The sequence below is a fragment of the Dioscorea cayenensis genome, chromosome 19, assembly GCF_009730915.1.
Source record: "Dioscorea cayenensis subsp. rotundata cultivar TDr96_F1 chromosome 19, TDr96_F1_v2_PseudoChromosome.rev07_lg8_w22 25.fasta, whole genome shotgun sequence".
In the NCBI taxonomy this organism is placed as follows: Eukaryota; Viridiplantae; Streptophyta; class Magnoliopsida; order Dioscoreales; family Dioscoreaceae; genus Dioscorea; species Dioscorea cayenensis.
In genome coordinates this window covers 21,164,017-21,191,263 of record NC_052489.1, presented here as the reverse complement: position 1 = coordinate 21,191,263, position 27,247 = coordinate 21,164,017, and the positions used below count along the sequence as shown (strand labels likewise).

The 27,247-nt window shown below is 39.3% G+C and overlaps 2 protein-coding genes across 2 annotated transcripts; both read left to right on the top strand.

The window, feature by feature from the left end:
- The first annotated feature begins 1,098 nt into the window (after positions 1-1,098).
- On the top strand, positions 1,099-24,269 carry LOC120284136 (aminopeptidase M1-like). Its single transcript, XM_039290936.1, has 15 exons — positions 1,099-1,386; positions 1,484-1,629; positions 18,816-18,906; positions 19,014-19,130; positions 19,704-19,817; positions 20,642-20,824; positions 21,486-21,765; positions 21,837-21,958; positions 22,034-22,131; positions 22,727-22,904; positions 22,993-23,107; positions 23,183-23,250; positions 23,336-23,412; positions 23,533-23,610; positions 23,701-24,269. The coding sequence occupies exons 1-13, from the start codon at positions 1,099-1,101 to the stop codon at positions 23,408-23,410; spliced, it is 1,875 nt and encodes a 624-aa protein (XP_039146870.1). The 3' UTR covers positions 23,411-23,412; positions 23,533-23,610; positions 23,701-24,269.
- A 516-nt stretch (positions 24,270-24,785) lies between these two features.
- Positions 24,786-26,581, top strand: LOC120250569 (transcription factor bHLH70-like). Its single transcript, XM_039259397.1, has 4 exons — positions 24,786-25,019; positions 25,084-25,494; positions 25,641-25,985; positions 26,075-26,581. Exons 1-4 carry the CDS (start codon positions 24,996-24,998, stop codon positions 26,156-26,158), a joined length of 864 nt encoding a protein of 287 aa, XP_039115331.1. The 5' UTR covers positions 24,786-24,995; the 3' UTR covers positions 26,159-26,581.
- Positions 26,582-27,247: the final 666 nt, after the last annotated feature.

Below are 27,247 nucleotides of genomic sequence, written 5' to 3'. Positions count from 1 at the left end.
CAACTGTGCTCTTCCATCTCGCCATGGAATCTCCCACCCAGTTCAAGGGCTGTGCTCGGCTCCCCGATTTCGCAATTCCTAAACGCAGGGACGGAACCAGGACTTATTGATGGGGGGGGCTGAGGGCAAATTGTCAAAAAAAATATTTCAGTCAACATAACAATTGTATTCGATACAAAATAATGCGATATTGTGACATTTAATTAAAACAATCACAAAAAAACATAAAATATTTATCTATAATAATTATAAACACAGTCACTAAAACAATTAAAGAAGCTAGAATGAAACAAAGTAATTTTTAAACCTTAATTTACTAATAAGAAAAATAAAAAGGAAACGAGAACACTCACTAAATCGATGAGGTCTCTGGGATCGGCATGCGGTATTGGGAAAGTCTCGTCGAGCTAATGAAGTGGTTGAAAGCGAAAATGTACTCGTAAATTATAGATTAGCTGGGACTGAATTGTAAAAAAAATTAATTATTAAAATTTTTACAAAATTTATAAAAAAATTTATTTATATGTTAATTTATAGTTTAAAATGAGCATCAAACAATAAATTTTTTTATAAAAAAACTTTACTAAAAAAATATAATTTTATATATTATATAGGTTAATCGGTAAAAAAACTAAAAAAACTAAAAACATATTTTTTTGAAAAAATATATTAAGTAATTTATAAAATATCAATACATAAAATAATAAGTTTTTATTAATTTATTTAAAAATTAGTATGTTTTTAAATTATAGGCATTAATTTGTATATAAAAAATTGATATTTTTTATAATATAAAAATAAAAAACGCTAAAAAAAGATATAGAGATATGTAAAAAAAATATAAAAAAATACAACAACCTATATATAGATATAGATATAGTTATTTATAGATCTATAGATAGATATAGATATTTATAGATCTCGAGAGAGAGAGAGAGAGAGAGAGAGAGGAGGCCGCACCCTCCCCCTCTCCCTTCGCCTCGCTTTGGTAGCCGACCACCTGTCTTGGGATGGGTCTTTGCTCGACCGCTTGGGATGGCCGGATGGGTGCTGCTGCTCAACCTGATGCACTGCTTTGAATGAGTGTGAGGGAGAGAGATGGGGGCTGCTGGCTGGATTTGCATGATCGAAGGGGGGCTGGTTGCTCGATTTCATGGATCCCGGCCAAACAAAAAAGAGCCCTGCCGGTGCCGAGGGGGGGCTGAAGCCCCTGCTAGCCCCCCCTTGGTTCCGTCCCTGCCTAAACGCGACGATCTCGCCGCTTGCTCTTTCTCCGGCACTGTCCGCATCGTTCTTGATGTCCTCCGCCCTTCCCGCTTCCTCGTCCTGAACTCTCTCGACCTCGCCATCGCCGCCGGATCCGTTACCTTCTCATCCGGCGATCAGGTACCTTCTTCCCGACCTCTAATCCAACTGGTCCTTTGCTTCTGTTTTGATTCGGTGACCGCTTAAGTGCGTTTGTGCCCTTGCATTCTTCTTTCAGCGGCTCGTCCCCGGCGTTGTCGTCCTTGAAGAGGATGATGAGATCCTTGTTATCGGTTTCTATGAGAACCTTCGTTCCGGCACCGGCGTTTTGGAGCTCGGATTCTCTGGGGTTCTCAACGATCACATGAGGGGCTTCTATAGAAGGTATGCGATGTATTTACAAGATAATAAGATAATAATATAATAAAAGGGAATAAGAGAGAGATAGAGAGAGAGAGAATAAGAAGAGGATGGGGAAAGAGTTAATTTTGATGATGTACATGCCAGCATTGTATATTTATTTATTTATTTATTTATTTTGAGTAAAACATTGTATATTTAATTTTTGTTACTTATAAATTTTAAATTCTTTTATCTATTGATATCCTATATTTAAGATCGATCTTGTTTAAATTTGACTTGAAAGGCTCTTTTTGGAGGACTTGAGCCTTGGACCAAAGAGTAATTAATCTAGGAGGTTGAGGTATTTTGTTTGTTGTATCAACTGGTTGATTGATAGTGGAGATATAAAATTAATGATTAAAACATCATCTTTGATTACACTTGAATGAATTACAAATGAATTTTGATGAATTTTATTGAACATGAAACACTGGGTTGGATGCATGCCAATATTGCCACATAATATTGTTGATTGTTGCTTTGAGGGTTACACCAAGTTAGTAAGAAAAGAATGGAATCAAACAATTTATGTAGTAGCATTAGCAGCATCTCTATATTCGGCTTTGATGGAGGAATAAGTAATGGTTAGTTGTTTCTTGGTAGAGCAATAGATGAGATTGCCCCTAACATAGATGAGGTAAACTGCTAGGGACTTGGAGTCATGAGGGTTACCAGCTTAATTGGATCAACGTTAAGTTGAGATGGTCAAGGATGATCCACTGGTAAGTTTTATGCCGAAGTTGGAGGTTTGGTACAAGTAACATAGTATATGTTCTACTTGTAGTTAGTGAGTTTTGGGGGGCCTTTGCTTGTATTATGACTCAAAGGATTGTAAATTAGATGTCGGGTCTACGATGCACTAACTATTTGTATAGTAATAGATCTTGAAGTGTTTGCTTTCTACGATGAAAGTTCTTGGAGTAGTTCATGGATTATTAAATCCCTTTGCCTCTGGAAGATTAGAACCTTGAAGTATATCTAAAACATGGCATTATTGTGACAGATGCATGCTTTTAGTAGTTCTAAATATTTCAATGCTGAGGTAGTAATGTAAGTCATCTATATTCTTCAAGCAAAATTGTGCATCAAGTTGTTTGATGATATAATGAAGAAGATGCTAAGATCATCAATATAGATTAACATGTATATGATGGTGGAATGATATTTATAGATGAATAAACTAGCATCTATTTTAGCAGCCAAGTTCACATACAAAATTGCTAAGCCAAGTGGACCAAGCACACAAGACTTGCCTAAGGGAATAAAGGGACTTGTGTATGGGACAAACAATATTAGAGAGACGAAGGTTGATTAAATCTAGATGTTGCTCCATGTATACTTATTCTTGCAAACCTCCTTTAACCATTATTGATGTCTAGTTCGTGAACTTTGCTAATTTTTGTTGGATTGCTAGTGAGAGTGACATGAATGATTGATCGTATCACAAGACTAATGGGTTAAAGTAGTCAATACTCTCTTGTCAACTGAATCCCTTGCCAATGAACCGTTATTTGTAGTGAGGAGATAGTATTATTATTAGGAGCTCTTTTTGTTTAGAAGAGCCATTTGCTTCCCACTGCGTTTATATAAGACTTGCTTGGAAAAAGTTGCCAAGTACTATTACATAAAACAGCATTTATTTCATCAACCATGGCAGATCACTCATGTGAGTGACGATTAGCCTTGATAAAGCACATGGGAGAAGGGATCGAAGGAAGATGACGGAGCATTGCATGAGGTAGTGATTAAGGGAGCAATTTCTTATATAAGAGACAAGGGTCGTTCGAGTTGCAGCTTGGGTACAAGGTTAAGGTGATGTGAGAATGGGTGAGTTGAAGAGGATTAATGTGAGAATGGGAGTTTTTTTTTTTTTTAGAAAAAAGCCAAAGAGGCTAACTTTATTGAAGAGAGGAAGAAAGCAACAAGAAATACAAGAAGAAAAAACAATAAAACCCAAAGAGCAAAAGAAACAAACTGCTAAACATTAAACAAAAATAAAGCCAGAGATTGAAAAACATTTCATAAGCCATTAAGGTAACTCTCTCCTAGAATGAAAGAGACTCAATTCATGGAGATTACGCCCAAGTCTAGCTAGCTTGAAAGCAACTTGCAGCGACTAATGAGGGATAGAATTGATGCAAGGCCTGTTAGCTTCAGAGAGAAGGTTCTTCATACGGTCGATGCACGAGCGGAGATGTCAAGAGTAAACGGGATCTCCCGAGTGTATGAGAGTCGAAATCATTGGATTGCTAACAAATAAGTTGCTGATATGAAGTGCCAGGGAAGTGACAACGTTTAAGGCAGCAACCAAAGTCAGTAGATTAGCCTCAGTTTAGGATTCATCGTTGATGGGGAGGCAACCTGCAATGGAAATATTGTAGTTAAAAGATGATACGAAGAACACCCCCACCCCCCTTCTTTCCCCCCACTACAAACTTGGTGAGTCTCGTTCCAAGAAGAAGGCAAGAAAAGGAATAGTCCATCATAGCTAGTAAAGTTGGAAAGGATTAGTTTTCTACAAGTCAAGAACCTGAGAGCACATAAATTAGTATTGGCATAAGAAACATCTTTAATAGCAATAGCAGAAAAATTAGGCTTGATATTTCAGAAAATGGCATTGCAACGGGCCTTCCAAAGAAACTAGGCCACGAGAGCAATGATAACTTTAGTCCTCATTGAATAAGAAGATAAGGAAATCCAATTTCCAAAAGCAAAGCCTGCAGGAAACTAAATTCGCTTACCAGTGGAAGTAGATATCAAATTCCAGACTTCCTGAGATTTGCAGCAATCATGAAATAAATGTTCAGAAGATTCCTTGACAAGGTTGCAGAAAATACACATGCTATGAGGTCCTAGATTAATAGAGTGAAGGAAGTCAGTTGTGGAAAGCCTGCCAAGGAAGGTAAGCCAAAGGAAGAATTTAACCCAAGGGATAACTTTGAGGGACCAGAGAAGTTTCCAACCGATCCAAAGATGAGGATCAGCAAATCTCTTATTCAAAAAATGATAAACAGACGAGGCGATCTTATGTTTGTAAGACTTGGGAATCTAGACCCACATATTAGAGGAATTGAGATCAATTTGGCCCAAGTTAGGAAGAATCATTTCAGCAGAGGGGCCAAAAAGCTGAGAATAGCGAAATAAATCCCATTTGCTATCAGAAAATAAATCACCACAATTAATAAGATTTAAGTCCATATTCATGTTAATGAAGGTTGGTTTATAAGCAATGGGGATATCACCACACCAAAGATCGTAAAGCAAAGAAGTACAAGAAAGGTTTAATGGTTTTGATCCAATAATAAAGTTTCAAGATGGGCGCAGTCATGCACAACCCCCTAAAGAACGAAGAACATTTAGGAGGAACATTATCTTTCCAAAAGTTAAGGTGGCCATACTTATGCTGCACAATGTTAACCCAAATGGCATCATCAGAGTTCAGATAATTGAAAACCAATTTAGCCTTCAGAGAATGTTTAGCAAGTAAAAGATTCTTAAGAGCGAGCCCCCTCTCTCGGTTTAGATTCAGTCATACGATTCCAAGACACAGCTGGAATACCCTTTTCATTGGCATCTTTATGCCAGAAAAAATTCCTAACAAGTTTGGTGATTGACCAGAGAATGGAATCAGGGATGGGATAAGTGGAGAAATAATAGATAGGCACAACAAGAATAGAAGAATTGATCAGAATTGATTTTGATGCTAAAGAGAGTTTATAGTGCTTCCATCTTGAACACATCCGAGAGATTTTATCAATCATGGGTTTAAAGTGAGAAATACCAAGATGTTTGGGAGAAATCGAGGCACCAAGATAATTAATAGGAAAGGAAGAAAGTTTGAAACCAAGAATGGAGGAAATACTTTTAGAGACCTTAGCATTAAACCAGGAAGGAAAATAAATCGCAGACTTGGAAATATTAGCATTTTGACCCGTGAGGTGGGCATAGATATTCAAACACAACTTAATGTTCCTAGAAGCACGAGAAATGAGAATTAAATCATCAGCATGCATTAAGTGGTTAAAATTATAAGAAAGGTTAGGTTCGAATCCTGGAATCATATCAGTTCTCAAAGCAAGGTTATGCATGGAAGAAAGATTTTGGGAAACTAAAATAAACAGGTAGGAGGAAATAGGATCACCTTGCCTAACACCACGAGAAGAGGAAATCTAGGAGGAAAGTGAGCCATTGATCAAAAAAGAAAAGGAGCTTGAATTGAGGCAAGTTCTAATCCAAGAAATCCAAGTGCTAGGGAAATTCATCTTAGCTAAGGTGGCAAGAATTGCATTCCAACTAATAGTATCATAAGCTTTCTCAATATCAATTTTCATTAAAATCCTAGAGGGGCCATTAATGTCATGCTCTTAAGAATGAACAATCTCTTGTAAGGCAATGATGTTATCGAAGGGGCAACGACCAGAGACAAAACCAACTTATTCATGGCTAATGAGGTTGGGAAGAACGATTTTGAGACGATTAGAAAGGATCTTAGAAACAATTTTAAAATAGACAGTGCAGAGAGATATAGGATGAAAGTTAAAACAAACCTGGGATTATTAACCTTAGGAATAAGAGCGATGAAGGTTTTGCTCCAGGAGGCCGGCAAAACAGAATTGGAAAAGAAGTACCTTATAGCATTAAAGAAATGTTCTCCAATATTTGACCAAAAATAATGATAAAATTCTGCATTGAAACCATTAGGGCCAGGTGCCTTACCTGAAGGAAGCTCACAGACATTAGCATAAAGTTCTTCCCGAGTGAGGTCCCGAATAAGATTTAAACCTTCAGTATCACTAAGAGTCGGGAGGTCATTGGGAAGAGCATTATAAATGTCTAACAAGTTGGTGTCCGAGCTATCTGTCCACAAATTAGAATAAAAAGAGAGGAACTTGTTCTCAATATCAGATCAGTCAGTAACATAGTTGCCATTAGTATCCAAAATTTGAGTGATAGAATTGCAGTGTGACCGCAAACGGATAGTGTTGTGAAAAAAAGTAGTGTTATGATCACCGTTATTAAGCCAATCCATATGAGCTCGTTGAGCCCAACGAGTAGAATTCTGCTTTTGAAGAGAAACATACCTGGAATACCACTCAGACAACTGGGAGGAGATAAGAGGCTCTAAATAATCAAAGCATTCAAGAGCAATAATACTGGACTCAATATCCATTAGAGCGGAGTCGAGAGGAGTAAGACCAGATCTTCTCCAAGAATTAATTTTAATACGAGTATGATAAAGAAAGTGGGTGAAGGCATGTAAGGGATTACCCGAGAGGAGAAGTCCCAAGCATCCATAATTGCATCATGACAACCAATATAATCACACCAGTAATTATCAAAACAAAAAAAATTCTTACGACTAGGAGAGTTAGGAGAAATAGTTGGGAGGAGGGGGGCATGATCAGAGAAAGTCCGCGGAAGATGAGAAAGAGTGTAAAACGGGAAGGTAGAGGTCCAATCAGAGTTTACCAAACACCTGTCCAAACGAGCCCACCAACGAGCAGCACTTGATTGGTTATTACACCAAGTAAAGTTAAACCCTGAGAAATTAAGATCAACCAAATTATTAGCGTCAATGAATTCAGAAAATGATAAAGCTTTGCGATAGTAATAGCGATAAAGTCCCTCCTTGTGCTCATTGCGATTAACGATAGCATTGAAATCGCCAATGAGGAGCCAAGGAAGCTAAAATTGGCCAAGTGGGAGAGCTCAAGCCAAAGCCTGCGCTGAGAATGCAAACGATTAGAATTGTAAATAACAGAGATAATCCAATTAGTGGAATGGTAGGGCGAGATAATAAGATGGAGGGCTCTGCGGGAGACGGTAATAGGGGAAACAAGACCAAGCGCCTTGTTTCATAGAACGATGATGCCTCCAGAAAAGCCGTTGGCCAACAAGGCAGCCCACTCCCAATTCTGAGGGATTTTAGAACAAAAATGATCAACTCTGTTAGAATTAGCTCTAGTTTCAACCAAACAAACAACCACAGGATGATGGGAGCGAATCAAATGTATAACCCGAGTGGAGGTCTTGGACGCCAAAATCTCCCTGCAATTCCAACACATGATTTTAGGATTATTCATAATCATTAAAAGGAAAATAAAACAAACAAAGATTAATAAGAACACTTCCATGAAGTGAAGGCAAGAAGCAGGTACGGGCTCAAGAACTAGTCCCGCCAGATTCAATTCTTCCTTTCTTCAAGGAAGAGGCCATGTGACATGGGAGCCCTTCCGGATCAAAGAATCTTGGCGTGTTTCTTCCTAATATTGGACAAGCGTCATGGAGTCATCTGGTCCTTCACCCTCAGATATATCATTATTTGAATCATCTGAAACATCCTCCTCCTAACTATTTCCATCCTCCGAGGGGTCTCCACCTAAAGCAGTAGAGAGCCGGTCCACTGCCATAGAGTGAGAGATATCAGGAATGGAAGGTAGATGAGAAGGAGAAGGGAGGATGGATGACCGTAAAATCGGTGGTGGAGTTCCCAAGCGGGCCTTTATTGGGAACAAAAGACGGTGGAGTAAAAGACATAGGAACTTCCATCGTCTGAACAGAAGAGCCACCTTTATCAGAAGAATCCTTTCCAAGAAATTGCTTTGTTAGAGAGAATAGCGATTGGATCATGAACAACCATGTTCTCATCCATTAGGATTGAGTCTGTGTTGACGTAATGTGTGTGAATGGGACTAGACATATGGGCCCCCCTTTCATGGAATCGAGCCCCATACCTAGAACCTCGGGATGGAGCCCTACCTCGGCGTTGAGTGCTTCGGGAGTCGTGGTTGGCAGGGGTTTCATCGGCTAACACGCCAATGATCACTTGATTGGTACGAGTGCCAGTTTCGCTACCGTGCCACGGCCCCGCCGGTGAGACATGATCAGCCATACCCCTAAAACCGAATCCTCCGAAGAAGCACCAATAGTACCTTTAGTGACCAGAGCGTGAGGATCAGGACGGACGGGCTCCATTATTGTATCTCTTCCAATGACATCCACTAGGTTGTGGGAACTGACCGCCGACCCCCGCTGATGGCGGCGGGGTGGAGAAGCTACATTAACCTCGGTTGACGTTGAATGAGAACAAGCTTTGGATCCGTGCCTTATAACTCCATAGGTGTAACAAAACATGGGAAGCCTCTCATAAAGAACAACAACAAAGACCTTGTGAAAGTTGTCCCCAACTCAGAGGCCACGATTCAGAGGTTTAGCAAGATCGATCTCCAGGCACACACGAGTGAACTTGGACTTGGAGAGAGATATAGTAAGATCATCAATTTTTAACAAGTTACCAATATGGGCAGTCATAGTATCCAACGAATCGCCTTTCCAAAGTTTGATAGGAAGGTTATGTAACTAGACCTAGACAGCCTCCATGGAGAGTTTAGCGAAAGCAGGCTCAAAAAAGGACTGCCAAGGAGAAAGTTGAAGGATGATGCCATTGATAGTCCACGGGTCGTCACAAAGAAGATGTTGCATTATGGAATGAGAAGCGCAGCAAATCAGTAAAAACCCGTTGGGGAGATCGGAGATAAAAACTTTTCCAAACTCCGCCCTCTTGGTCTTCAGGAAAGTTTTCACTTGGTCGAATGGAGGGGGTTTGCCAAAAAACTTGCCGAACAAGGAGTGTTGGAACTTTGAAAGGGCCACGAGCAAGGACATCATTGTCTAGGCGAATAAACTCAGAAGTAGAGCTCTTAAGCTTGGCCAACAAGTGAGGGTTTTGGAGAGGAGAAGAATCAAAGGAGCGAGGGCCAAACGAAGCAACTTAAGCCCAAGACTGAGGGGAGGAATGGGGAGAAGGAGGCTGGGGAGCTGTCCCCCCGCTTGCCATAGCAAGGAGGGAAGGAGAAACAGACGAAAAAACAGGGGATGAGCACTGGGAAGAGAGGAGGTTGTTGAAATAATAAATATCAATGATGTCCTGCGTGAGAATGGGAGTTGTTGAGTAATAAACATGAACATGTGTGTTGTGCATGCATCATGTGAAGCACTTTGCATGAAAGAAATGTGCAGCAGTCCATATTTTGCAAGTGCAGCAGCCCATGTTTTACAAGTGCAACAGTCTCTATATTTGACAAATGTAACCATAGTTGTGCCTATATAAAAAGCTCTTCCACGAAGTTTGTGAGGCAAAAATGAGAGATGTGAACTATAAGTTTATCCTTTAGAATATTTCTCCACTGCATGTGACTGTGTGAGTTTTTAGAATTGTGTTGGCCCACATAATCTATTCATTGTGTGAGCCCACCTCCATCCAACAGGAGTGGGGTGTGCGAGGAAACATGATATATAAGGGATAATGGGAGATGTTTTGGGAATTGGAAGTAGAAAAGGTTGATGAGTAGAAACAATCAGATTAGGTTGATATTTGTTGGAAATAGAGTCCCACATCGGTTGTGTGATAGAAATGTAATGGGTTTATATATAGGTATAGGGGTTGAGCCACTAAGTCTTGAGACTTTTTGGTGTAAGACCCCAAAGTTTATGTATATTCCATATAAGGTCCACTAGTACAAAATATAAAAATCTAACAATATTGTTGAGTGGGGACATAAAACAATGTATATTAACATAAGTAGATAAAGATGGAGATGAACTATTGGTGACATTAGTGGACGATACAACATTGAAAGATGGTTTCGTCAAATTGAATGTGATACATATAATGGCTTACAAGTAAAGCCCTGACTGGCTTGGCAAACTCACCAAGTGTGACCAAGAGATGTGGTTAAGATTTTGTTGAGACACTATGTAGAAATAACTAAGAGCCATGGTTGAGGCATCACTAGGTAATTATGCAAAAGTGGCCGAGAGCTGTAGCCAAGACTGCAGAGGCACTACTACATGCAAGTGCCCAAGAGGTGTGGTCAAGGCAATGTTGAATTTGCAAGTGTAGTTGAGGGACTGTTGAGGCGCTACGCATGCAGGGTTTACATACAGTTAAGACATGGCCAGATATGTCTGAACATGATGAAATGCTAAGCAAGTTCAGCAAGGTGAGTGTGCTGCTAGTGGGTACATGTGTCCGGCTAAGGCTTGCAAAAGACCTTGGGACTAAGCCAGTTTTGGGCAAGTTTTCATTGTAGCTTAATGAAAAGGTGTGAGTTGGTTAGAGATGATTTTCTTTTTCGGCCATAAAAAGACCCTTGACCTCTGTTGTATAAAACACTAGTTGAGTTTGTAATAAAATGAAACATTTTTTGACTCTATTCTCTGTGTTTATTCTATCATTTAATATGAGTTTTGGTAAGGAAAGAAAGTTGAGAACAAGTTTGGCAACTTGTTGGCCATCACAGTGGAGTAAAAAAATTTTCAAAGTATTGAACCCCCCTATCTTGGTAGACAAAGATTGTGATAGTAAGCATGACACACTTTGTCAATTACACAGTTGAGGTATATAAAAGCATGATGATGAGGACTAGACCCAAGGTGATGAGGACTAGACCCAAGGAGATGATAAGTTATTGTGTGAAAATTAAATTTATCATGGTAATAAGCATGGAGTAATGGGTATGGTTGACAACCAAATACTTAAAAGAAATGATAGCCAGAACATTGATGATATAGTTTCTCACAAGGAGAGATGTGGATGTGGGTTAAGGTATCAAATTAGCCAGATTTTGTGGAGAAGCCCCTGTCCACTCAAAATCATTCTCTTTATTTGGCTAATATGGGGCAACCAAATCCAAACACTCGACAATCTTACTAAATGAGGTTGCAATAGACTTCCTAGAACAACCTTTTCTTTGTAGGTCAAAGCAATGAGGTCTTCTCTGTTAAAGCTTTCTTTTGCTTCTCAACAATAATGGATTGAGTTATCCAATTAGCTAGATTTTGTGGAGAAGCCCCTTTTTATGCAAAATCATCTTCTTTATCTGACCAATCTGGGACAACAAAACTCTACACTTAACTACCTTGCTAAAAGAGATTGCAACAAACTTCCTACACTGACATAGTCTTTGTCATGCCGCTAAGGAGTCTGTCAGTCATCTCTTCATCGTTTGCCTTTTTGCCTCTTGTATTTGCCTATTTGGGATCACTTTTGTCAAATTTTCAACATTTCCCACCCATGTTCCTTAATTTATGAGATGTGGGTTGCCTGGAGGCAAAAAACCTTACTTGCAAGGTTTGGAGATCAATCGGTTTTCTAATCATATCCATTTGTTAGAACATTTGGTGTGAGCGTAACAATCACATTTTTAATTACATAGCTCTTTCTCCTCTTACTGTCACTCTTGAAATATTTTATGGGACTTTTAGATCTATGCAGCCCTTGAAGCCAAAAGCGCCAATATGGATGACTCTATACCCATTATCAAACGGGCCATTAATTTCTTGGTTTCCCTTGACCCCGACTCAGGCGACCATCCATCTAACACTAGTACTGGCTAGGATTCTTGTTGTTGGTGACAACATGTCTCCTATGCATTACCAACCCTCATACCATCCTTTTAGCTACCTCTTCAATGTCACCTTTTAACTTCTAGTGATTATATGACAGCTCCCCTGTTTTTTTTTTTTCAATTTGTTATCTTTCCTATTCCCGCCCTTGGACACTTTTGCTCTTTCTAGTCTTTTGTACTTCTCCACCCCTATTTTTTTACTATCAAATTTAAAAAGAATGAATGTGGTTTATCCATTTTTTTGAAAAAATAAAAATAATAAATGTCCCAAAAATAACTTACTTTTTTGTTAAAGACTTTGTTCTAGTTGATAAATTTATAATTAAATAACTTATTTTTATTTGATATATTTATGAAAATGACAAATGACAAGTAGCTAGTGTTAGATGTATTGTTGTATTGTATATGTATGTATACATGTATATATATGTATAGACATATATGTATACTTATCATGTTCTATATGTAGACCCAAAGGGTCACTCATGCAATGTGTTCAAGGAATATACACTTGTTCCATTCTCTCTTTCTTCTTCTAACATGGTATCAGACGCCTAGGTTTTTCCGGCCACCGGCACTGCTTTCGCCCTCCTTGTCTCTCTCTTGCTGCACCGATTGGTCCTCTTTTCTCTTGCTGTGCCAGTCCTCACTCTTTCCTACTCTCGCTGACCACCTCCTTTCCTCTCCGACCCTCTATCTCTCGGTTTCTCATCGGCAATCTTTTTTTTTTATTTCTTCACCCACGGGAGATTTCTACATCACTAACTTTCATTCATTTAAAAAAATATATATATATGAACATCACATATCTTCCCCTCACTCATCATAGGCCATCATTACCGGCTACCATCTCCGGCCACCATCATCACCCTCACCATCATCGAGGTTGTCGATCTCCAACGCTACTTACACGCCGACGTACACATGCTGCAGTTCTTGATTCATTAGTGTTCTCAGATTAAAAAAAAAAAAAACCTGCCATCCGACGTCGGCCGCCCGAACATCAACTACTTGTTCATTCAAGACTCCCCTCTTTCCAATTTCAAACAAAATTGGAAGCATCTTTCCACACACCCACTTCCAAATATGCTGGGACCCACTGCTATATAAATATATATATATATATATATATTATTTTACCAACAAGGTGGCAGACAATGGGTAGACAAAGCTTCTCCATGGTGACCACTTTTCAGAAGTGATAAAAAAATAACAAAAAAAACAAAAAAACAAAACAAAAAAATAACTTACCCTGGCGATTCTTCACCGGCTCTACCTCTTCTTCCAACATCTCACTTTACCCGGGCACGCTTTGTACAGGCTTCTCCCACTCCGACGTCTCCTGCAGATCAGCAATTGTTAGACATGTTCCGACAGTTTCTACAGTCCGATCAGGCGGACTCCACTGGATATGCGAGTTCCACTCAGGTTACTCAAAAGTGATGGCTTCTTGACTCTGGTGTTTCTATCCACATGACCCCTAATGCCACCCATCTTCACCATTCTCATTTACCGTCTCACGTCACCCGTGTTCGCACTGCTGATGGCACACTTTTTCCTACTTCCTCTACTGGTCATTTCTCTTCTAGTGCCTTCTCAATTCCTAAAGTCTCTCATGTTCCTCGTTTATCCATGAATCTTCTATCAGTTAGCCAGCTTACTGATCATGATTGTCATGTTGTCTTTGATCGTACCTCGTGTCGTGTGCAGGATCGCAGTGGGAAGGTGATTGGAACTGGTCGTCGTCAAAATGGAGTTTATGCGTTGGATTCCCTTCGTCTTCCATCATCACCTAAACCTATTCATCACTGTTATACTGTCGTTCAGTCTCATCATAAGTGGCATTATCGTCTTGGCCATTTATGTCCGTCTCGTCTGTCATCTCTTGTTCGTCATGGCGTTTTAGGGGCTGTCTCTCCTCCTTCTGATGTCGTCTGTCTTGGTTGTAAACTTGGTAAGCAACTTCAACGTCCTTATCCTTTGAGTGTGTCTCAGACTACTGCTCCTTTTAAACTCATTCATTCTGATGTTTGGGGTCCAGCTCCCTTTATCTCTAAAGGTGGGCATCGCTATTATGCTCTTTTTATTAATGACTATACTCGATTCACCTGGCTTTATCTTATGTCTCATCGTAGTCAGTTACTGTCTATCTATCGCTCTTTTTCTGCTATGATCCACACCCAGTTTCCTACTTCTATTAAGACCTTTCGGTCTGACTCTGGCGGTGAGTACACCTCTCACGCCTTTCGTGCCTTTTTGTCTTCTGAAGGCACCTTGCCTCAGTTATCTTGTCCTGGGGCTCATCCTCAGAACGGGGTCACTGAACGTAAGCATCGTCACATCTTAGAGACGACACTTGCTCTTCTTCTTGGTGCTTTTCTTCCCCCTTATTTTTGGGCTGAAACTGTCAGCACTGCTGTTTATCTCATTAACCTTCAACCCTCCCCTCACCTTAATAGTCGTAGTCCTGGTGAGTGTCTTCATAGGACACCTCCCCGCAATGATCATCTTCGTGTTTTTGGTTGTCGCTGCTTTGTTTTGCTCTCACCTCGGGAGGGAACAAATCTAACATCTCAGTCCGTTTCATGTGTTTTTCTAGGATATAGCCTTGAGCATAAAGGTTATCGTTGTTATGATCCTATCACTCGTCGTATTCGCATCTCCCGTGATGTTACGTTTGATGAGTCCACACCTTTCTATGCTTCTTCTTCTTCCACTGACTCCCCATCTCCCTCTGTCCCTCTGTCCTTCCTTTTTCTTACCCCTTCGACTGAGCATACTCCTCCTGTATCTTCCTCTCCTCCGTCATTCAACCCTCCTACCGAGTTTCTCTCTCACTCCTCTCTTGACCCCTCTCCTGCAGTGTCTTCTCCTCCATTATCTGTTGAGTCTCCTGCAGTGTCTTCCCCACCTTTATCTGTTGAGTCTCCTACAGTGTCTTCCCCTCCTTTATCTATTGAGTCTCCTACAGTGTCTTCCCCTCCTCCCTAGCTTCCTCTTGCTCACCCACCTGTTCGTTTCACATACCACCGTCGGGATCCCGTAGAGCCTCCATCTCGGTCAGTAATTTCTGACACCTCTCCTACTATCGATCCAGCTCCTGAGGTACACTCTCACACTTATTCTTTAAGCGATCGCTCTACTTTACATCCCCCTGTCCGTTACGCTTCTGCTAGCACCAGTGTTTCAGATGTCTTTGAGCCAGGTACTTACCGGGAAACAGTCCGATTACCTGAGTGGAGGACTGTCATGGCAGAGGAGCTTGATGCTTTGACTCGGACTCATACGTGGGATCTTATTCCCCTTCCTCCTCATGCTATTCCCATCACCTGTCGTTGGATCTACCGTGTGAAGACTCGTTCTGACGGGTCTCTTGAGCGCTGTAAAGTGCGTTTGGTTGCTCGTGGCTTTCAGCAGGAGTATGGCCGCGACTATAAGGAGACTTTTGCCCCAGTAGCCCACATGCACACTGTGCGCACTTTGGTTGCTGTTGCTGCTGTTCGTGGTTGGGTTCTTCATCAGCTTGATGTGAAGAACGTATTTCTTCATGGGGACTTGAAGGAGAAGGTTTACATGACTCCTCCCCCCGGCCTTCGGGTGCCTTCGGGGTCTGTTTGTCGTCTTCGTTGTGCTTTTTATGGTCTCAAACAGGCTCCACGGGCCTGGTTTGAGCGATTCAATACAGTGGTTGAGGCTGCTGGTTTCACTCCGAGCATACATGACCCAGCAGTCTTTATTCACTTTTCCTCTCGTGGGCAGACCATTCTTCTTCTATATGTCGATGATATGATCGTTACTGGTGATAACTCTGCTCACATTACCCTTGTGAAGCAGAAGTTATGTGAGACTTTCTTGATGACTGATTTAGGTCCGCTTCGTTACTTCTTGGGTATCGAGATTATTTCTCATCCTGATGGTTACCGTCTTTCTCAGCAGCGTTACACTCGCGACCTACTTGCTCGCTCTGGTTTGACTAATACTCGTATTACTGCTACACCGATGGAGTTACATTTACAGCTTCGTGCCTCTAATGGGATTCCCTTATCTGATCCTTCCCGCTATCGACATCTGGTTGGCAGGTTGGTCTACTTAGCTGTCACTCGTCCAGACATTTCCCATGCCGTTCACATCCTTAGTCAGTTCGTTGCGGCACCCACTTCTGTTCATTATGCTCATCTTATTCGGGTATTGTGATATCTTCGTGGCACTGTATCCCGTGGTCTGTTCTACTCACGTCAATCCACTCTTTAGTTGTAGGCCTATTATGATGCTACCTGGGCCAGTTGTCCTGATGATCTGGTCTCTGTCACTGGTTACTGTATCTTTCTTGGATCTTCTCTTGTTGTTTGGATGACCAAGAAACAGGCTACCGTTGCCAAGTCTAGTGCTAAGGCTGAGGTTCGTGCGTTGGCTTCTACCGTCGAGGAGGTGCTCTGGCTGCGTTCGATTCTATAGGACTTTGGTGTATCAATCACCTCTCCCATTCCTGTTTACTGTGATAGTACTGGGGCCCTTCAGATTGCTGCCGATCCGGTCAAGCATGAGCTGACCAAAGACATTGGTGTGGATGCACACTTCACACGATGCCATATACGTGCCCAGACTGTGTCACTTCACTATCTTCCTACAGAGGTCCAGGTGGCTGATTTCTTTACCAAGACGCAGACACGTGATCACCATCTATTCATGTTATCCAAACTCAAGACGTACAATCCGCCTTGAGTTTGAGGGGGGGTGTTAGATGTATTGTTGTATTGTATATGTATGTATACATGTATATATATATGTATAAACGTATATGTATACTTATCATGTTCTATATGTAGACCCAAAGGGTCACTCATGCAATGTGTTCAAGGAATGTACACTTGTTCCACTCTCTCTTTCTTCTTCTAACAGCTAGGAGGGCATTCAAGTATGTGATTTACTAGGGTAATGGATTTATTGTTGTGAGCTTGAGTCCCAAGTTCTTAATATTCTCCAATTTCTGCTGCATCACCTTGCTTTCCTCAACTAGTATCCATTGTGTATATTCCTTGTTCATGCTATGAGAGTTAATGGCAATTTATTACATTCACCTCTTTATTTTTCACCTCTTTAATTTCCCAATTCCTACATCATCTCCATGGTCTTGGATTTTTGCATCATTTCCGGGGTCCTCAGACTGGATTTTCCTCCATGCATTGTTAGGATAAGCTGAATTTGCCATATTAATCTGAATATTTTTCTAGCTGTCACTACTATGCTGTAAATCTTTTCCTTTATCTTATGCATAGTTTGGTAAGTTTAAATTTAGAATTGCTTTTGCAAATGATACAATGTTTCAGAAAAAGGCCAGGTCTAGTAACAAGGAGCTAGCTAATTGTATAAGTTGTATGTATTTTGAGACTCAATTGGAGTTTATGAATATTTAAAACTTTAAAATATGGCTGTTACACAATTTGAAGCGGTGGAAGCTAGAAGATGCTTTCCATGCGGGGATGAACCTGCTCTTAAGGTATTCCCTATTATTATCTTAGTTCCATTTTCTCCCAGTTTTGTTTGCTACCCCTAAATCTTGATGCTTTCCATTGGCTGCCGTAGTGTGTTGAACAATGAGTCATCATTCTCTTATAATGTCCTGCATTAGTTGTTAGATTTGTCCTGAGTAATTAGCTTCCATGTAGATTGTTTGCACATGATCAATGTGTGTTTCTTCACATTTCTTCTTTCGTCTAGTCTATAATTGCAGAATTTTATCATGGTTTAAAATGAGAATTAAATTCTTTTGCTTTTGTTTTATTGACATGATTCTCACAGGCTACTTTCAAGATAACTGTGGAAGTACCTTGTGAGTTGACTGTTCTGTCTAATATGCCAGTTGCCAAAGAAACATTTGATGGATTGGTGAAAAATGTGTATTTTGAGGAGTCACCAACCATGTCAACTTATTTAGTAGCTGTTGTTGTTGGGATGTTTGACTACATTGAAGACTTGACATCTGATGGTATGCACAAATATTGTCTTATTGTCCAATTGGTAAGAGTGATCAGGGGAAGTTTGGTCTAAATGTTGCTGTAAGGTCATTAGCGCTAAACAAAGAGTAAGTTTCTGCTTCTAAGATTTCTTTTCTCCGTTTATGTTTTTTTTTTTTGGTCATAGAAAGATATTTGAGAGGACCAGATGTTTATCCTGGACATGATGAAAATGGAAATTAGTTTTTGGACTTGATCTTTTGTTATTTAAGATCAAGGAATGAGAAACTTCAATTGAGAGAGGGGGTGTATCTTTGTCACTGGAGTTAAACAACTTCCTATTCTGCAAGTCTGTTATAACCCCCCTTGATGGTTCTATAGCAGTGTACATATTTATAGGAGAGCCATAAAATTCATATAGCTTTCAAAATTTTAAATCCCGATTTCAACATGAGTTCATGATAAAGTTAGATTCAGATCCATGTACGCTGAGCCCTTATTTTTCTCCTCGTTAATCCTCTTCATGTGTATCTCTGGAAAAATATTATCCATGAAATTTCAGTTTCCTTGTTGATGCATCTGGGATAGTGCAGATACTTTTCAGTACCATATGCTCTTCCTAAGTTGGATTTGGTTGTTATACCCTACTTCTCTGGTAGTGCGATGGAGAATTATAGCTACATTGTTTATGCAATTGGGTCCTTGTATGATGTCAGCCTTATATTTACATTGGTTGGAATTCATTGACTTATACATCTGTATTTCTTTTAAATTAATGTCTGTTATCCTGTTTTGGACTGCTTAGATTTCAACTGTTGTTACGCATGAAGTGGCACATCAGTGGTTTGGAAATCTTGTTACAATGGAATGGTGGACTCACCTGTGGCTTAATGAAGGTTTTGCGACATGGGTATTCTCAAATATATCTGCTAAGCCTTGGATAGTAATGCTGACTTGTGGGAGCATCAATTAGCATTGACATTCTGAAATCTGTATTGTTTAGGTGAGCTATTTAGCCGCTGATGCATTTTTTCCTGAGTGGAATATATGGGCTCTTTTTCTGGAGCAAACTGCTGGAGGTCTAAAATTGGATTCCCTAACTGAATCACATCCAATTGAGGTATTAAAAAATGTTGCAGTTTGTGAAGTACATCTTCTAGCATGCTTTCATTGATACAAGAACAGGTAAAACTTTTGAAATTTTATATTTCAAGGAAAGCATGACGTCTGATGCTGTTTGACAAAATCATCACATGAGCAATAATTGCTTTTAATATTTCTATGACAATCACTGGGCTTCAGTGATGCCAGAGAGTATCCTCCATGCCTTTCCTCAAAGTGTTCAACGAAGAATGTTCCCCAAGGGATAGGAACTAATTTATGCAGCAAATACTGAAGCTTCTTTTCTTTTTTTTTTTGGTGATTGGTACTGCCATAGTAATTGATTCATGAAAATTTTGAATTTTTTATAGAAATTGTAATAAACCATAGTATTTGCAGTCACCAAAATTGAGCTGTAAAGGCAAATTTATTGTATAAAATTCCTTTCCCTCCCACAGTTATTTTTGGCATACCAAACTTGTTGGTGAATATTTTGTGTATGTTATTGATATATCATATTATTGAAATCATGCCATAGTCTTTTTTATTCAGCTTTTGGGAGGAGTTTATATTCCAAATGCACCTATTCCAGGTAGATGTGGCCCATGCTCGTGCTGTTGATGAAATATTTGATGCAATAAGCTACAAAAAAGGATCATCCATTATTCGGATGCTAGAAGCTTATCTTGGGTGTGCCATTTTTCAGGTATAGCTTATATGTGATCATTTTACTAACTTTTTAGCGAGCATGAAATCAAATGATGGATTTCCTAATCACTCTAATCCGCTCCATATTCTTTATTCAAACACCGCCTTAGTTCACTCTATTTGATTGCTTCTGCTTTATTGGTAAAGAGCCATGGAGATATTGTAGCATGCTTTTTAGAAAGCAAGTGATACTGGTGATTTTGTTTAATGTGATGTTTAATGTGTGACACTGTCCAAGAGGAATTTGTATCCAGTCATGGAATGAAGATTTTCAACATAAGTTTCTCTGGTTTTTTGCCCTTTCCAACTTTGTTGTCTAATCATTTTTTCTAATTATTCTTTTCTTTTAGTATACAATTTTTTGCGGGGCCTTCTTAAATTGGTGTATTATCCTTGAAAACTGAGGATTTGATTAGTATCTTAGTGAGTTATTTTTTGGCTGAAAGAGTGCTTTTCCTGAATATAAAAGATGCTCACAGTTGATGAACTGATTTGATTGTTCTTAGTTGGGCATTCTTTCATGAATGCCAAGTTTTAAGTGCTGAACTAGTGGGAAAAATGTTGAATAGCATGAATAGCTTTTTTAGGACAATTTTCTAGAAGATTTTCTTTAATTGATCTTTAGAATCTTAAATTAAGTTAATATAATACATTCTTCATGCATTCACACTTGTTGTCCTCCTATTCTGATTTTCCCTGACTCTTTTAGAAGTTTTTTTGATTCAGAGTTCATCAATAAGTAATTTTTTTTTCTGTTCTGTTTCGTAACTAGAATCTTTTGTGGTTGATTACTTTTGTTTTGTGACCTGAATGTCATGCTAGAAATCCTTAGCCGCTTACATCAAAAGATATGCATGCAAAAATGCAAAAACAGATGAATTGTGGGAAGTTCTTTCAGCAGAATCAGGCATATCAGTCAAAATGATGATGGAAACCTGGTCTAAGCAAAAAGGTTATCCTGTCATCCATGTAAAATTCAACGACGGTTTCTTGGAATTTAGGCAGGTTTGTAATTCAAAAGGCTTTGCTTCTACAAAATTTCTGTAATTACACAACTAAAAAATTTCAAAGGGTTTTGAACCAAAAGTAATTGAAAATTTAGCTTGTTCTTGGAGCATGATAAAAAAACTTATGTTTAGATTTGCAAGTAAATATGCAAGTGTACATCATAAATAGTGTCCATAACCATTTATAATTTAAATATTCACTCTTTCATTTAAAGTATATGGCATCATTTAATCAGATGGTCTCACATGGAAATGCCAGTAGGAGTTTTAGACATGGAAATGAAGAGTTGAAACATTCTGACCTTGAGATTTATACCTAGATTTGCTTAAGAAATTTATGCAGAATCATTTAAATACCAAAGTGCAATTAACTTGCATTTTCATTAATCCTGTTACTTTTCCACTAAATTATACATTTTTTAATAAATGAATGACATCAAGTTATTTCAATCTAGCAACTTCCAATAAATTTGTTTTAAAGCATACTGAACTAATTGCCTGCATCATGTCCCTTTTTGTAGAGTTCAGTATTTGAACATGAAGAAAAGCTTTCTGATATTTTTGAAGGACTGAATGACCACAATGCATTTGTCTTTTGTTTTGCGTGTTTTTATTTCTTCGTATAATGTTCTCTAAAATGGGATTTCTGCTGTTTGCAGTCTCACTTCTCACTTAGTGGCTCTGTTGAGGATGCCTACTGGATTGTTCCAATAACATTATTTGTCGCCTCATATGATAAACAAAAGAAGCTTCTCTTGGACTCTAAAATGTTGAAGTTGGAGCTATCTGAGGTTCTTCCCTTGTCAAAACAGAATGACAATCAGACTGTATTGATTAAAGTTAATGTTGAGCAAACTGGATTTTATAGAGTGAATTATGATGAGACTATTACTGCTCTTTTACGGGAAGGAATAAAATGCGGTAGCTTATCTGCAGTAGGTAAGTCAATTAATAGACTTGATTACTTTTCTCTATGAGAGTTGATCTCAGCACATAAACCTTGACCACAGGTGTTTTGGATGATTCGTTTGCTCTCTGCATGGCTGGCCAACAACCGTTGTCTTCTCTGCTTTCTTGGATGGATGTGTACAAACACGAGCTTGACTACATAGTGTTATCTAGGCTAATTACCGTAAGTTTGGTTTGTCAGTTTTTAAAGGACATTCTTGAAGTTCCTTAGAATTATAGTATGTATGTTTTCAAGCAGGTTATACTGGAAGTTTTGAAGCTCACAAGCTGTTCTATCAGCAACTCATTCAACAAATTAAAGCAGTATTTCATCAGTCTCCTTGAAGTTTCAGCCCAGTAATGCATTGTGACCTTTTCTTTATGATAGCTATTATTTTCTTCACTTTATGCAAAATCATTGGTTACTTTTGTTTTTGGTATCAACTCATTAGTCTTAACTTCCTTCTGGTTTCTCATTAATTGGAAAATGTTTAGCAATTCTTTTACTATATTTTATTTAATTGTCAGTTGTATTATAGTAACTAAAGTCCCACATTGATTATGTTAGTAAATACTAATATATTATATAAGTCTAGGCCTCTCCCTATGGGCTTAAGCTTTTGTGTTGAATGAGGCATGAATAATATGTTTGGTTTTCACCAAGCAATTTCAGCATAAATGAAATATGTGAGTGATTAAACTTCTTTGTTCTTTAAAAGAGCTCCAAATCATTGTGTCGAGGACTGTACGTTCAGGATGTTTATCAATATCAGGATGCAGCAAGGGGTTATATATGCCAACTTTACATAAATGATTATGCTTCATACTAACAAGATCATGAGTATAACTTCAATTAGAGAACCGGTGTTAGTCTTGTGTTTTCAACCTATTATGGACTGTGAAGACCGCATTTCCTTTGTTTTTGAATTTGTACTTCTTTGTTTCTTTGCAGGAACTTGGGTTGGGAGCAAAAGTCAAATGAAGATCACCAAACTGCAATGTTGAGGGGTGAGGTACTGACTGCACTGGCAATCTTAAATCATGAAATAACTTCAAAGGAAGCAATAAGACGATTCAATATATTCTTGGAAGATAAAAACATAACAATCCTTCCTCCTGACACAAGAAAGGTCTGAAGCATAGCTTGTTTCAGATTGAATTGGATTGATTTTGCAGTACTTGTGCAACTGACATGGTTCAGTTCTTATCATCTTCAAGGCCACATATACTGCTGTTATGAGAAGTGGCAACACTGGAGACAAGCAATGGCTGGAATCGCTTCTGAAACTTTATAGGGAGACTGATGTAGCTCAAGAAAAGGCACGGATTTTGAGTGAGCTTTTCCAAACCAACACTAAAAGCTGGCCTATTATATGAGTGAATGTTGCCTTATCTTTCCTTTTGGCAGGTGCATTGGCGTCTTCTCCAGACCCTGACATTGTCGTTGAAGCTCTAAATTTTCTGTTATCTTCTGAGGTATCAATTTACTCTGTTGAACATCACAGCTGCCAAATTTTCTGCAGCCTCTAGATGGAATTGTTAACTTTCAAAAACACAACAGATTCGCGATCAAGATATAATTTATGGACTCCGTGGGATAAGCTTGGAAGGCAGTGAAATAGCATGGCGTTGGTGAAAGTAAACTTCTTTTTCTCAACTTAATGATTTTAACTATCATGCCTTTGCCTTTTCATGTCAACACATCAATATGTTCTTCTGGCCCCACTCTCGCTACAATGTGTTTCTTGCTGAATGAAGGACAACTGGGAGATCATCATGGACAGATGGGGCCATCATTTTCTTCTAACACACTTCATCCGGGATATTGTCATTCCTGTGAGTAAAAGCACATCCGAAATGACATTGTTTGATTGAATTGTGAGCTCTTATGCTTCTTTCCTTTTGTTTCCAATTCCTTTCTCTTAGAATTGCAGTGAAATTAGAGTTGATGAGATGGAAGAGTTTTTCCTTGTCCACACCAAGCCACCGGTTGCTATGACGGTAAAGCAGAGTTTGGAGCAGGCAAGAATCAATGCAAAATGGGCGATGAATGTGGCAAAAGAAGAAAATCTAGAGGAACTAATTACAGAACTGGCTGAAAAGAACACTAACGAACATGTGCTCGTCGAAAATTAAAAGCATCACACTCTGTCAAAGCGAAGAAAGCATGTTGTAAATGTACTGTAAGCCTTTCGTTTCTTGACCATTTCCCTTCCGGAATCAGAGGAACTCTAGCATAAATTATATTCTCGAAAATAAGCTGTGTATTAGAATCTAAGATTGTTTGCAAAACCTGGCAGTAGAGTCATTGAATTCCTCTGTTATAAATGAAGGAAAGCATCATGCTACAGACATAAAACTGGTGGTAGTTGATCTTCAAAGGAAATTTGGAAGAATCTTTTAATCATTTATGTGCATTCCATGCAATGAGTTCACGTTGAAATATCATGCTTATGACAAATACATGATTCTTCTTTTTTCTGTTTTTTTTTTTCTTCCAATACGCAGATTCTGTACTCTTTCTTCAGACATATCTCCAGAATCACATTGTTCTATGAATTTGTTTGACTGTACAGAGGACCTGCTACTCTTTTCCATGGCTAGTAGTGATTGCACAGTAGACCCAAACAGCATATCCCCAATTTGATCCTTTTTTCTTATGTCTTTCTTATACATTGCCCAGACGATGTGATGGACTGTTGAATTTCCCATATAGCTGCCTATTTTATTTAGACTAGCAAGAGAAGCTGCCCAATACTATTCAAATATCCCAATTATCTACCTCTCTCTCTCTCTCTCCATCTCTAGAGAGAGAAAGACAGTCCCCACAACTGGTTGTCTGCAGGGCTGGACAAACATGCAAGGCAGCAATAATTCATGGGGAGTGTACCCTCCAGACTTAGCCACACAGCCTCCAAATCCAATCCCTAAACCCAATCCTCTCTTCCCACTTCCCAGCAACCCTTCTTCATTTATGCAGTCATTACTACAGTGCTGGCTGGGTGCGTATATCCTTCATTCCTCTTCTCATTACTACTTCATTTAAAGAGCATTTATTTGTTCGTTCTTTTGGTTCCTCTGCCTCTCTTGTGCATTTAAATCTCCAGCCATTTTTTGTTTCCCAATTCCTTGCAGAATTCATCAAAGATAAAAGAAGAGTGAATTAGTCTCGCTGAGTTTGCTGCTCCTGCTCCTGCTCCTGCTCCTGTGCCGCTGCTCCAATGGAGAGTACCGCCACCCCCTTTGTAAGTCCATTGATATTCACATCATTTGTCCTTCTCTTCTTCTCACAATGCAATTGCCTTCCAGTTTCTTAGAGATGTGGACATGGCTTCTGATTACTGGGAACCATTAATCCCATTCCTCAGCACCACCACCACCAATAGCAACAACAGCAACCAGATTAGCTATGAGAGTCATCTCATTTCCAGCCACCACATTCCTTTCCTGGAGCTTCTCCAGTGTGCAATACAACAAAAAGAAGAGCTTGATGATCAAGAACAGCACCAGCCACTAGAGAGCTGCATCACCAACACCACCACCCCCTCCGCCTCAAGAAAGAAGCGCAAGCGCTCACGCCCAACAACATGCTGTAAAAGCCCCGAAGAAGTTGAAAGCCAACGCATGACTCACATCGCCGTAGAACGCAACCGACGCCGCCTCATGAACCACCACCTTGCCTCTCTCCGTTCCCTGATGCCTTCTTCCTACGTCCAACGTGTATGCATGCATGCATGCGTCCATGCATTCATTCATTCATTCATTCATTGTTTTCTTGAACTTGTTATCACTAGCTAGCTCTCAATGCTTACACCCACATATATATATATATATATATATATATATATATATCTTCATTATTGCAGGGTGATCAAGCTTCAGTTGTGGGAGGGGCCATTGATCTAGTGAAGGAGCTAGAGCAGCTGCTACTCTCCTTGCAATCAGAAAAACGCTTAAGAGAAGAAGCACTAGAGAGCTTCTTCATCTCTCCACAGTACACAAGCTTCTCCAATGGTGGGAATGGTGCTGCAGGGGTGGACGTAGAGGCCACAGTGGTACAGGGCCATGTTAATCTGAAAGTAGTCAGTGCACGTAGACCTGGCCAACTGGTGAAGGTTGTAGCAGCACTGGAAGAGTTATGTCTTACTGTGCTCCACCTCAACGTCACCTCCATGGATTCATCTTCAGTGCTCTACTCTCTCAACCTCAAGGTCTTAAAAAAAATGCTTCATTAACTCTTGTTATTCTTGTTATTGGCAAGTATCTGTCTCTAATGGTTTGGTTTGAAAGTTTTGAGCAGATGGAAGAGGAGTGCAGGTTGGGGTCAGCTGATGAGATTGCAACAGCAGTGTACCAGTTGTTTTGCTGCATCAATGGCAGCTGAACAAGGTGGGTGGTGTGGCTGACTCTTGGAGAGAGAGAGAGAGAGAGAGAGAGAGAGAGAGAGAGAGAGTTTGTTTGGTTGTGTTTGACATTGTTGGGATGGTGAAAAGGTGGAGCAGTGGAGAGAGAAAGATAGAGTCAAAGTGGGGGTAAAGGGTAAGAGGGAGGGTTGAATGGGTGGTGGTCCAGGAATACTGGTGAAGGTGGCAGGAGATGCAGGAGCAGCTTTCCTTTTGGTTTTGTTGTACTGGTCCTCTTGGTTTTTAATTAGCTCTGCTTTTTGGGAGCTTCTTGGCTCTCTCACTCACTAGTTTTTGTTTTCTTTCTTTCTTTCTTTTTTTCCTTCTTTTTTTAACTTTTCACTTTTCACTTTTCAACGCTTCCGCCTCTTGTAAATTCCTACAACTAGTCTTTCTTTTTTTGTCTCTCTCTCTTCCTTCTTTTATTGTTATGTATCCTTCTTCTTGTTTTTTTGGGGCTCAAAGAATGCAATGGGTCAGCATGGATTGGATTTTTCGGTTTTAATTGAGTGGTTGATTGAGGGAAGTTTCTTGCCTAACGTTGACATGCATGTGCCTTGATATATATATCTATATAATATAAACTTTAAAATATCTCTATTTTATTTTATAAATAATACCACTTCATGTTTTTTTTATTTTTGAGCCAAAGAAGGGGTGGACTCTTTATATCTAACTCCAAAAATTTAAACCCAAGAAACTCCTAAACTATCCTGGGAAAAATAAACAGAAAACTCATTTTCTTTGCCCCCAAATTTGATGAAAGTTATTTTGGTATATCCAATATATATATTTGAATAAAGTGGATAGGGTATACCCAAAATACCCTCATTGATTTTGAATTTCAAATTCAATTCAAATTGGTTATTAAACTTTTCATTTTTTTTTTCACCACCATTGCTGCCTTTTTTTGTTGCTTTCCCAATCTTTGCCACAATGAGGGTATACCCAAAATACCCCCATTGTCAGCATTTGGTGTTACTTTTGTCATTGCCACTCTTCCATTAGCCTATCATCTCAGCACAGCAAGTATCTAATGCAACTTCAATATTTGATGTCTGAAAATGTGA